Raw genomic sequence first — 12,364 nt, 5'->3', positions numbered from 1 at the left:
CCAGAATTAACCATATGTAGACAAAAGGGTGGAAAGCTAAGCTATTGGCTGAAGCTAGTAAAGTTGGTTAGAAAGCTCCATATACACAACTGAAAAAACATGTTGAAAAAAATCATGCTGGATATCTATACTAGTTATAGATATACGAGGAATGTGTTTGGAATAAAAGAATGCTGGAAATAAAAGGTATCATTAAATCTATAGAGGGCTGATTTCAAAGACACCCCAGAAACTAAAGTGAAAGACTTATACGCCAGGCTATTTCATTGCAGCAACTCAGAATGCTACTCAACAGTATGTACAGCCCCCACGGGCTTGTATGGGTGATGTTGGACTGTGTTCCTAATCAGACAATGGATGGTTTCCTGGGGGATCTAAACATAACGTCCCAGCAGTGATTTATTAGATTTAGTTCAGGTGAGCCAATCAGTAGTGTCACCCTCCAGACACTGCCTGCATATTTTTTACGTATTCCCGCAAGAGGCCAAGCGATGTCGAGCACCAGGAGGAACCCAGGACCTTCACCAGTGTAGGATCTGATAAGCGGTCTAAGGATTTTATCCCAACGCCTAATTGCAATCAGCCTTTAGCGCTTTGTGCATCCCTCCATGGATATGCCTCCCCAGACCATCACTGACCCAACACTAAACCGGTCATGCTGAATGATATTACAGGAAGCGTAACATTCTCCACGACTTCTCCAGACCCTTTCACATCTATCATATATGCTCAGGGTCAACCTGCTCTCATCTGTGAAAAGCACAGGGCACCAGTGCAAATTCTGGTATTCTATGGTAAATGTAAATCAGACTCCACAGTGCAGGTCAGCGGGCACAGGGCTGAAGACTGTTTCTTATTGTTTTGTCAGACATTCACACCAGTAGTCTGCAGATAACCCGCCTTCTGACTCTTATAATGACCAAAATTTACAAAATGGACTCAATATTTTGTTCATTATAAATGTAGCTGATAAACTCATCAGGAAAGTGTTTACTGAGGAGAGGGCAGAGCGAGATTTCCCCAAAGACTGGAAGTCTTTTTGTCAACACAGGTTATTAAAAAGAATGCAGGTTTAAGGCAGCCTTGCATTAGTTTTACTTTTCAGATGCAGAAGCTAAATATATCTTTTCTACTGTATATAATTTTAACATGGGAGGGTTATGGGGATTGTTCATGGCACTTCCACTGTGACTCTGTTTCTTTCACTGAGCGCCATTTACTGTAGCTTCAACTTAGTTCCATTATATCTAAGAAAACGCAGACATTTCAACTGCTGATGACTGGGTAACTCTCCATCAAAACAATCAAAATTAATATGTTGCACTAAACCAGAGGAAAAATTGCATCAATGCCAGAAATAAATTGAATTCTGAGATATTTAACATTAAAGTCTGAGGTCTAGGGGTGAAACTTTAACATCTTATTTGATTGACATGTGCCAGCTTGGAATTACAGCAATTGACCCCTTGATTAAAACTAAATGTTCAGTGGCATTCCCGAGCACACACTAACTCCTCTGATTATTTGCATCCAGTTTCCCCGTCCACACAGGACTAAGTGCCCCATTTCATTTGTAAAACACCCCTGTGAATGATACAGACAGACACTTCCCCTGTCTAAATCTCTTCCTTTCTCTCTCTCTCTCTCTCAACAGGCCTCACCACTCACGCCCCCTCAGAAACCCGATCCAGTCAGATTGATGGGTGGAAGGCTCTCATTTGGACCTGGAGAAAAGTGGCCAGTTTAACGGCTGCTACTGTATTTTAAATGCCACTGGTGTTAAAGAGACTGATGAGGCTGGGGACGGGAGAAGCAGCAGCGGTGACCCTCCCTCCTGGCTTTTGGTACAGAATCCCATTGGGAGAATGGGGAGAGCAGAGGGAGGAGGAACGGGGAATAAATCTGCGTGGCGGCGGGAATCGATCGCTTCTCCCTCCCTTCCTGCGCTATCTCATCTGCAGGGGCTGAGAGAGGCAGAGCGGTTTAAACGATCCTGACCTTGTCCGACATAAATAGTCAGAAAAGTCCACAGAGCAGATAGCTTTGTGTAAGGCTGGGGGGAGAGAGGGGGGAAAAAGAAGGAGGAAAACGCATTGAGATAAGAAGGGGGGTGAATGAGATAATGCCCTGGCGTTACTACATCAGAGTCTGTCGCTCACACACACACACACACACACACACGTCGTGGGAAACAGCCTCGCTTCCTGTCTTCATCTCTCTTATTTTTCCTCTCCGATCATAAGAAGAGAAGTTGAGAGTGAAGAAGAAAGGAGGAGGAGTGGAAAGTCTTTCCTTTTCAAAGCTCTCATCCCTCTTACCTGCGAGAAGGATGGAGGGATGGAGGAAGTCAATTGGCTCCCACAGAACAGCCATTCTGCACTCTTGAAGAAGACATGAGTGTTTTAAACTAAGAAAGGAGCTCTTTTGTGCGGCGCCCCTCTTCTTTTCTTTTGAGTGTAATGCTGCTGTACCTGACAGTGGCACTGCCCCGGGTAAAGGCAGAAATCTCTGCTTCCATTGTCACCTGTTCCTCTAATCATTTTCCGCCCGTCATGCCACAATGGAGGAGGGCGATAACGATAACGAGGTGAAGCTAATACAGAGCCGCGGCAAGGCCCCTGAACACAATGTTCAGATGTCTTCACTCATTTCCACACGCACACCTTTACACACTCCTTAATGCTGAAATACATGCAGGTGCTGACACGCACATTTTCTTTTTTCTTCACTGATGCTTGAGCCTCTTCATTATGGCGCCAGCGTCAAATCAGCCTCCTATTAATTCGCTTTGCCAGTTCCCTCATTAAGCAAAATAATAACTGAAGAATGAAAGTGCAGGAAGTTATTCTGTACTTTGATAGAAGTTCTCCAGCAATGCAGTTAGAGTTTATTAGTGACTGGCAGCATTTTTTGCTTTGTGTTTCAAGATTTGCCGTAGCTTGGGTCTTACTTTTGCAGTTTTGGGCATCACCTTTTCTTCACTTGTGAACTGTAAATATGTCACTGTCACAAAAAAAGAAAGTCATACATATAATATTCAAAAGTTCAGATAAAATGACCTGAGCTAAAAAATAAACACAAAAAATGTGATTCAGTGTTGACTGGGTGTACTTACCACAGCTGCGTCCACCTAGTTTTCCTGTGCAATAAATAGACAATGGACATATCCTCCAGATCTAGAAAGAGTAGATTCTTGCCTTCTTTCTGAAGTCCAGCAGGGGGCGACTCATCTGTTTGCAAAAAAAGACGAAAAAAAAAGACCAAGCTCATTTCTAGATTTGGCGGATACGTCCATGGTCTACTTATTGCACAGGAAGACACTTGATTCATTTACTTCGGAAATAAATCAAGTGAGAAGTAGGTTCAGGAATCCTGTAGACTTTTAGAATATACAAACACTACTTTCACATCTTATTTAATACAACACACCATCCATCCATCCATCTATCCATTTTCCTTCTCTTATTGGGCAGCTGCCTGAGCAGAAAAGCCCAGACTTCCCTCTTGCCATTCCCATCCAGGGCAAAATCCAGTCATTCCATAGCTGAGAGATAAAATCTTTCTGGGGTCTGCATCCTCCTCCCGGCAGGACATGACTGAAAAACCTTACCTAGGAGGCCTCCAGGAGGTGTCCTAGTCAGATGCCTGAACCTGTACAGGTTGATATGAACAGGTTGATATGAATGAGGAGCAGCTTTAGTCTGAGTCCCCCTCAAATGACCAAGCTCCTCACCCTATCTCTAAGGGAGAGCCCAGCCATGCTCCAAAGGAAACTTATTACTACCTGTTGTATTTGCAACATCATTCTTTCGGTCACTAAACAGAGCTTCAAAGCCAAAAAGCTGAGCTTGAGAATCCAGAACATGACTTCATAAACTAATGTTCAATGGTCATCTTTTATATACAGTCTGTGGTAGTGAGGGATTTTCAACAGAATACCCTGAACTTATCTAAATCCCGCCTGGCTCATGTCAAGGAGGGACCGAAAACCGAGGCACTGGTACATTTTCAAGTTAGGAAATTCTGAATTTTTGCTGTCTACTCGTGTTACCTTGTCGCAGCAGTAATGGGAACAAATCAGACACAGATTAGCCAGCTAAGTAGGAGATGACAAACTGAATACAGGGACTGAGCCAACAAGTGGCCACACATGGCCGCTGCCACCACAGCCCGACGCTTGGCCACATTCTCAGAGCTAAAGTAACAGAAGCCTTACAATTGTTATCATCTTATGAAATGAAAAAATGCATAAATGACGATTTGGCAGCCAAGAAAAAAAAAATAAAATCAAAAACAGGAACCGTGTCAGATTTTAATTAAATCATTAGCTTTCTTTTGACCACAATGAGATAGTGAGTGCCAGAAATTAACACACGTATAGACAGCAATTCATAGGTCATTCACACTTATAGTGTGAAAGGAAAAATAACACTTTAAAACATGAGAAAAAAAAAGATTTTTTTTCAGCTTGACATGTCGTCCATATAAGGTAATATATTTAAAGTTAATATTCTTTCACACATTTTCTCCATCATTTGAATTCTCAGCACTGAGACCTTAAAGACATCCTACTTTTTACTTTGACTGAAGCCTTCAAACGACTGATATCATGTCGAATACCTCGCAGTGTTTGGCTTGCATTATGGTAGATGTACTGTCTTCCTTGCAATCATCAAGACAGAAAAGAAAATTATTTCTGCAGAGATAGCTTCTCAGAATTCACACTTTGCTGCCGGAAAGGAAAACAAACCTCAGTGCACTATCTCTGTCAGTAAGCCCTTTATAGTGGACGTCCTATTTCTGCAGTGACTTTTCAACAATGCAAATTTTTTTTATTTTACTTTTTTAAAAGACACACACAGTCCGCTCTGTTTTCACTATCGAGCCATTATCCAAAACTCTCACATTTGCCAGGAAGACTCTTCAAAATGTCTAAATTGACAAAAAAAAAAAACTTCCCAGTGTTCCCTCACACGCCGTCACCCACGTCCATGTAATGTTGGAGTACTGGGCCTCAGCGGTGAGGGGGGGAGATGAGAAGGCTGCTGCTCTCTGACTGCGATTATCAGAGTCTGGCATCGCTGTAATTTCAGTGTTCAGATGCAATCGCTCCCTGCTACCCTCAGGAGTAAACAATAACAAGCACAAATACAATAGACAAACAAGGTCTGCAGGACATATAAGCACACACACACACACACACACACACACACACACACACACAGATGCAGGCATCCACAGAACCATAAACAATAATAAATGCAAACCACAAGAGTCTTCTGTTTTCTGTCTATATTTGGAAGAAGCTATTGCCCTCTAACTTTAGCCCACATTAACATGAGAAACCAGCAGACCCAGCCTACACAGCTGGACTCACATCACAGTTTAAATCTGAATGCAGTGGATTAATTAAGCAGAACTAACCAGAAGTGTTACATGTCATTTTGCTGTTACACATACAGAAGCACTACTTTAAAATTAAATGCAGGTTGTTGCGTTGGGCTCGAAGACCTCACATTTCTGATCAAAGAGCACAACCTGGTGGTCTCAAAGGGAACAGCAAGCCACCAATTTACACTGTGATTATCCACAGGCTGACGACCATCTAAGCAATAACCTATGCATATGACAAGAAGGTCGGGGACATTTGTGTGTCGTTTATACTTTTGTTAGTTTGTTGAGATTATTTAAATGAGAGTGCCCACCAAACAAAATCACTGTGTGAAATAAGTAGACTTTATTAGTTGGTGCAAAGTCTGCACTATTGACCATGTAAGAAGAAGAAGAAAGAAACTGTGTAATGTTCACTGATCAACTGCAAGATTAAAGGCACTGACAGATTAATTGAATAATGTCACTTTATCTCAGTGTCACTGGAGACCAAACACATAACCCTCATAGGATTTGGCACTCCCCGATGGCAACAGCCTCTTCTACCTCTAGAAAAGTGCTTAGCAAGATGATAGTCGTCTCCAAGCTCTCCATATCAGTCCAGTGATGGATCCACGGGATTCCCTTGAGGACACCTTGTCCACAGAAGCTAACACATACGAACCAAAGAATCTGGTAGCAATGTCCTTGGGCACTCAGTGGTCACTGTGACATAAAAACTTCATGTAACTACATCTCTTTCTAATGTTTAATGTCTAATGCACCACAAAAAACCTGGGCTCAAAGTTGGATCCACCAACAGCAGCAGCTTTGAGAGCTGAAATATATTTTTAACATTTACTTTGTTTCATAAAAGCTCAGTTGTAACACCTGTTTAAACGTAGCCTGGTTCCCATAAAGCACCAAACTGTAAAAGGGGGTGTGGAATGAATGAATCCACTCAACACCTCAAACACTCTTCAGACACTAACTCGCTCATCTGTCTTCACACACACTTATGAACATGACTGACATCCCATTCTTAATCGATAGGGTTTAATATGTCTGCTCATGATTTAAAGCTATAACAGCTTCAACTCTTCTGGGAAGGTATTTCAGAAGGTTTAAGAGTGTTTATGGGAATTTCTGACCATTCTTCCAGAAGCACATTTGTGAGGTCAGACGGTGATGTTGGATGAAGAAGTCCTGGGTCACAGTCTCCACTGCAATTCAGCCTAAAGGTGTTCTATCGGGTTAAAGTCTGGACTCTGTGCAGACCAGTCAAGTTCTTCGACACTAAACTCACTCATACATGTCTTTAAGGACCTGCTTTGTGCACTGTTGCAGTTATGTTGGAACAGAAAGGGTCCAACCTGTTTCCACAAAGTTAGGAGCATGAACATATCGAAAATGTCTTGGTATGCTAAAACATTAGAACATGTCTGCACTGCTCAAGTCCAGAGGCAGCATCCAACAGCTTTCATTGCGCTTGGTGATGCAAGGCTTGGATGCAGCTACTCAGTCATTGAAACCCATTCCATGAAGCTCTGTTCTTCTGAGCTAATGTGATTGCCACATGAAGTTTGGAGGGATTCAGCGATTGCTTCTGCAGAAAGTTAGTGCGCAGAGTTCACCATGCGCCTTGGCATCTACTGACCCTGCTTTATGTGGCCTACCACTTCATGGCCGAGTTGCTTCCACTTTTCACTAACAATTGACTGTGGAATGTTTAGTGGTAGTCTGCATGCCTAGCTGCTTGCTTTTTATACACCCGTTTCCATGTAAATGATTTTTGACAATATAGCGTATCATGGATGATACCGATAAGGTATAAGAGAAGCATTGAGGTCAAATGCATACTCGTACAGAAATATCTCAAGAATTACAAGCACGCCAAGCTGGAGCCACTGAGCAAATGCATTTCCATCAAAACAGCAAAGCCATTATAAAACCACTTAATAAATCTCACTGGAGTGTCGCGTCGACATTCATCTCATCTATCAGAGTTTATTTGGAGGAAAAACAGATACAGGAAGTGATGAAAGGGTGACGTTCTGTGTTAAGAGCTTTATTTTCTCCATATATTTTACAAATACAAGCGCAAATGTTCATTAGACTCTTGACAATAACATGTCTGAAGTACTTTGAAGAGATAATGGAAATGAAGATCCCACCAGTTTATCTGCAAAAAGAAAACGAAAGGTTAGGAACAAGTTTCAAACATTTAAAAAAAATAAATAAATAAAAATAAAAATAAAATCCACACCTCTGAAAGCTACTTGGTCAAATTTCTAGTCTATTTTACTAGAACTTAGGACCCTTCCACAGCTAGTTTTCATTACACTAGTCCAGTGGGGCTCTTTACATTACAGTCTACCACTGTTACCTCCTCTGTTAAGACCAGCCTCAGTTCCTGAGTTCAGCAGAGGTTGAGGAGGAGTAGATTAGGTCGGAGAGGAGAATTAGTCATGAAAGAATCTGACAGCTTTTGGGAATTTAAAGACATGCATAGCTAAGTGAGAATCTTTTGGGAGGAGAGAAAAAAAAAAAGGGGTTTCTGAGGTCAGAAAGTTAAGAGCGAAGGGAAGTTAGAGTGAATGAGGATCATAATGAAGGGGTGAGTCACAGGAAAAATTGTAAATGGATGGAGGAAGATAGAAAAGTGGGAGAGAAAATTGAAGACGTGGTTAAAACTTACAAAGCAGCGGCTCCAGAGATGATCTCAATGAGCTCCTTGGTGATGACAGCCTGTCTGGTACGGTTGAAGGTGAGGGTCAGCTTGTCAATCATCTCAGCTGAAGCGAAGGGAGAGAAAAATCAGTCACGGTCAAATTTAAATCTTTATGGTGGAAGAATTAAAAGCATGACTCAGCACAAACTAAATCATAACACGTTACGGTTACAGAAACCCATCTCCTCCTACTCCTCTCAGCTTGTTTTCCATTTGTCATTGTTTGAAGCCTTTAACAGCATTTTAAAGAAGAAACACTGGCAGCCACCACTGCTAAAAACCCAGTCATCATGACTTTGGATTCTGTTACATTTGTACATTTCAATGTCTACCAAGATCCAAGAGGTGTCCTTCAACTTGCTTGATTTGACAAAAACAACTCCTTTAGTAATGACATGACTCTAAAGACCTAAAAGTGCCCTCGTTAGAAGGCTGAAACTGGAAGAGCAACCAAGGAAGTCCCTCAAACCTGCTTGAGCTTGGATGAACCATTTTTAGTTTCTGTGATTTTTCTGGTAACCTAAAGTTAAACTTGGGCTCTGTACTAGAATTTCCCTTCGAACCTCACCTTACTGCATATGTAATTTGTCATTTTATTTGGGTTCCTTTTTGTTATGCATCTTTAATTACTTGCATCTATAGATAATGCTGGTGTTATACTGTAAATGAAGGCTATTTCCCAATAATTTTAAGTTAATTTGAATTAAACCCATTTGAAATGCTAAACCCAGAAATACTCAGCACTTATGCTATAAGTAACTTTCCATAAACTGCTATGACCACCTTATCGGTCTTTAAACACTTAAGCTTTCTCATGACAGTGTTAAGAAACATCTCATATTAGCTGCTATGCTAGCTACTGCTTATATATTTAGATGTTGTTTCCAAAGGCGACATAGCTGTTGGATGATAACTGTTAAAGAAATATTCTAACATCAGTACATCTTTTAAAATGAGAAACAGTATCAGCACCACTCTGACTTCTAGAAGAAAAAAATAAAAGACTGCACGTTTGGCAGGAAGTTCAGATTCTTACAGGCGTTGTTGCTGGCGCTGTCCATAGCAGTCATCCTGGCGCTCTGCTCGCTGGTGGACGACTCCCTCAGGGCCAGGTAGATGATGTTGACCAGAGAGAACTCCTGGTAGTTCCTTAACACATCAGCATCAATGTCATCATAGATGCCCATGTTCTCTGTTGAGGGAGAAGAGAGATGATCAACATCTCTGATGGCTCTGTGTTAAACTGATTTAACAAAACAACTGGTGCTACCTGAGTTAGCAACTGTGTCTATGGAATAAATGGGCTTCTGGTCCGTCTTGTAGGAGATAACAGACCTGCATGACAGGGAGGGTCAGTTAGCTTTGATCTGGATAATAAAACAGAAGGAAAACAGTGAAACCTCAAAGCCTGTTTGTACCTGAATCTATTGAAGATGACAGAGCCCTGGTCAAACTCGTATCCGGAGTTGAGGAGCTCGGCGGCAATAACTGAAGCGTCACCAAAGGTGGGGGGCTTGCGGCCAACATCCTTGCAGTTCAACATGATGTGTTTTCCATGAGTTCTAAGGCAGAACAATAGTCGTCATGATCAGAGCTCAGTAATCAGTCTTAGACTAGATCCTCAGTCTACAGCTTGAGCTTGCCATCAAAGCTGTCCTACAGTATGGATGGAAGGAGACACGCCTCCAATCCAGAGTTTGAAGGTTTACATTAACTTTGTGTCATAACTGTGACAAGGGTCAAAGCTCAGAGGAAAGAAGCAGCCTTCTTAAAGCCAGATTCCACTGCAAAAAAACAGAATTACATTTCACAGAAAACTGGAGCTGCAGTTCTGCTTCTGTGACCTTTGAGTTTTAATGCATGAACTAACACATTAAAATATCAAGGTCACACACACCTGTGCAGCAGAGCCTTCAGCTTGTCTCCCACATTGATCACCATCACCTCCTTGCCAGCGCCAGTCAGGTTGGCGATCTCACTCTTGATGGTCTTTGCCACACCGGAGTGGATGGCGCCACAGAGCCCACGGTCCGAAGTCACACCAATAATCACGTGCTTGGCGGCTTTCTCCTCCGTGGCTTTGATGTCAGCCTTCTCATACAGGGCTGAAGAAAGGAGTAAAACCTTCAATCAACAGCTCAATTGGAATCAATATTAAGCTTCAGTCAACGTGACAGTGAGATGTACATACCCAGAGCACCGGTGCCATAGACACGTGCTGGTTTCAGCTGCCTCTCAGCACGAGCATACTTGGCAGCAGCGACCATTTTCATGGACTTTGTGATTTTCTGGATGTTTTTGATGGATTTCAACCGAATGGTGACTAGAGGGAGAAAAGAAATGACAACTGAATGCCATTTCACACACTAAGAAACAAAGTATCCATCCCTTTATTACTGGCAAACCTGCAAAATCACCTTAATTCTATTATTCACAAAACCAAAATTCAGCAAATTAATTGTAATTCACTTTTGCAGCTCTTAGTCTATTTTTTTTTTATTTCCCCTTTTCTCTTTCATTATTCACTACTTTCTGATGTTCTCATCACAGCACCTATGGCTCAAGGTAGAAAGGTACTATGCAAGTACAAGTTCAAATTAGGTTTAACAGTTGTTAAATGTCTCCATTAGAGACTCACATTCAGTTTGAATTAGAAATTGTGTAATATTCTCATGAACATCAATTAATTAAATTTAACTTGTCTATTCCTTTTTCATTTTGCTATGGAAAGTTAAAAAACACTGATTACACATAACATATACTGCTAATGAATTTAACGCTCGTGTCACAGGTACTTCATATCAGCAGTTAACCAAATGCTAAGATATCAGGGCTGAAATTGATGGACTGAGATAACCCGACACTGCCTGCTAGCCTTTGCATTAGCTTAATAAAAAAAAATAAAAAATTATATCATGCTTTGTTCTGGTATCAAGTGACACCCAGTAAATGTTTGCAGCTTTGTTAAAGAGAATATTAAAGATTTTGTGTGAGACCATTCAGATTTTGTATCCGAGATGTGTTATGTTTCTATCAGAGGAGTAGTATACAAAGTACTTACTGTCCTTCAAGGTAGCCATGTTCCTGACCTGCCCCCTGTGAACAGAAAGGGTGTATGTGAGCTTAACCGACAAGCTTCATCAATATCTAAATACATCCTAAACAGCAAAAACATCAGTTTAGAGCACGGACTCATGTTAAACGTACCTTTGATATAGATTTAGCTGTTTGCTAACCCTGCAGAAGAGCCCTCATCCTTTAGCTTGGTGGCTAACTACACAGAGAAAGCTGTGGCAGTTAACTCTAGCTGTTCCTGTGCTGTGTTGTGTTAGATAATGCAGTAAAATAAATCGCCCAGGGGCACTGATAATATTTCACTTTTGCCGCTTATATTGAACAATGTCAGCTCAGTTAGCATTAACGGCTAGCCGGCTGAACGTGTCCAATGGCAGCGCTGTCATTCATTAGCCGCGGCCTGCACGGTAGCGCGCCCTTGTATTCAATAACTGCAAACGGTGCAGTCTACACGTCACACACTCAGTCCCGCTGCATATCTACTTAAAGTAAACTTATAAAATACTGCGTTTAAGGCAGCGGAGAAAGTATATGAAAATTATTCACTTTACCATTGTGGGGAGAACACCAAAGCGCTGTTCCTGGCGAACATGGTTAGTCCTATGAAGGTCAGACACGCAGGACTGCGCAGGCGCAAGTCAAAGGCAAAATGGACGAATTGATGCCTTCACGGACACTCGTTAAGATAAAGCTAATCTATTCCATCCTTCGACATTTTTCCAAAAGTTAAATCAATTATTGTACATTGTCGCAGTAATTTATCCAGCCTGTGTTTACGCTATTTAACATCTACTTTTTACAATACAGTCTCTTACGGAATGTAAATGTTCCCTTTTACCAGCTGAAAAGACTTCTGCTCTTTTTCCCAAGAAAAAAAAAAATTTAAAAAATTCTCGGCTTACTTTCAAAATTCTTACCATTAATGGAGTACTCCTGAAGATTCACCTGTTCCAATGTTGCATACGCATACATTTTTTTACTTGTGCGTAAATAAAAACTTCTCATGCTAGCAGCCAGACATACATCTTCCTTTTGTAACTTATCTTTTACATGTAGTTTAAATAAAAATAAATTACTGAAAAATATTGAATTCCACAAAATATTTGCTTGGGCTATAATTAAGATTTTATCATATTAGCTAGCAACATCTTTTTTCTTTTTTTTTTTTGTTGGTTTGTTTCGAGTTTT

At 41.2% G+C, this 12,364-nt stretch overlaps 1 protein-coding gene across 2 annotated transcripts; it reads right to left on the bottom strand.

Moving 5' to 3' along the window:
- Window positions 1-7,417: 7,417 nt before the first annotated feature.
- Window positions 7,418-11,854, bottom strand: atp5f1c (ATP synthase F1 subunit gamma). Of its 2 annotated transcripts, XM_003448072.5 has the most exons (9): window positions 11,728-11,854; window positions 11,163-11,197; window positions 10,293-10,424; window positions 9,999-10,206; window positions 9,520-9,663; window positions 9,372-9,436; window positions 9,138-9,293; window positions 8,069-8,165; window positions 7,418-7,552 (listed from the first exon to the last, which is right to left on the bottom strand). In XM_003448072.5, the coding sequence occupies exons 1-9, from the start codon at window positions 11,766-11,768 to the stop codon at window positions 7,549-7,551; spliced, it is 882 nt and encodes a 293-aa protein (XP_003448120.1). In that variant the 5' UTR covers window positions 11,769-11,854; the 3' UTR covers window positions 7,418-7,548. The 2 variants fall into 2 exon arrangements, with proteins under 2 accessions (XP_003448120.1, XP_005475914.1); XM_005475857.4 differs by lacking the exon at window positions 7,418-7,552 and having other exon boundaries at window positions 8,064-8,165.
- Between the last annotated feature and the right edge of the window lie 510 nt (window positions 11,855-12,364).

Source organism: Oreochromis niloticus, linkage group LG17 (assembly GCF_001858045.2).
Source record: "Oreochromis niloticus isolate F11D_XX linkage group LG17, O_niloticus_UMD_NMBU, whole genome shotgun sequence".
In the NCBI taxonomy this organism is placed as follows: Eukaryota; Metazoa; Chordata; class Actinopteri; order Cichliformes; family Cichlidae; genus Oreochromis; species Oreochromis niloticus.
This window is presented reverse-complemented; position numbering and strand designations above follow the sequence as displayed.

What these genes read in the sequence shown, in the direction of transcription:
- atp5f1c (XM_003448072.5), bottom strand. Translation starts at nt 11,768, where the DNA reads ATGTTCGCCAGGAACAGCGCTTTGGTGTTCTCCCCACAATG. An exon ending in CATGGCTACCTTGAAGGACA is followed by an intron (nt 10,425 to 11,162) that starts GTAAGTACTTTG and finishes TTCTCCCTCTAG; the next exon opens with TCACCATTCGGTTGAAATCC. An exon ending in CTATGGCACCGGTGCTCTGG is followed by an intron (nt 10,207 to 10,292) that starts GTATGTACATCT and finishes TCCTTTCTTCAG; the next exon opens with CCCTGTATGAGAAGGCTGAC.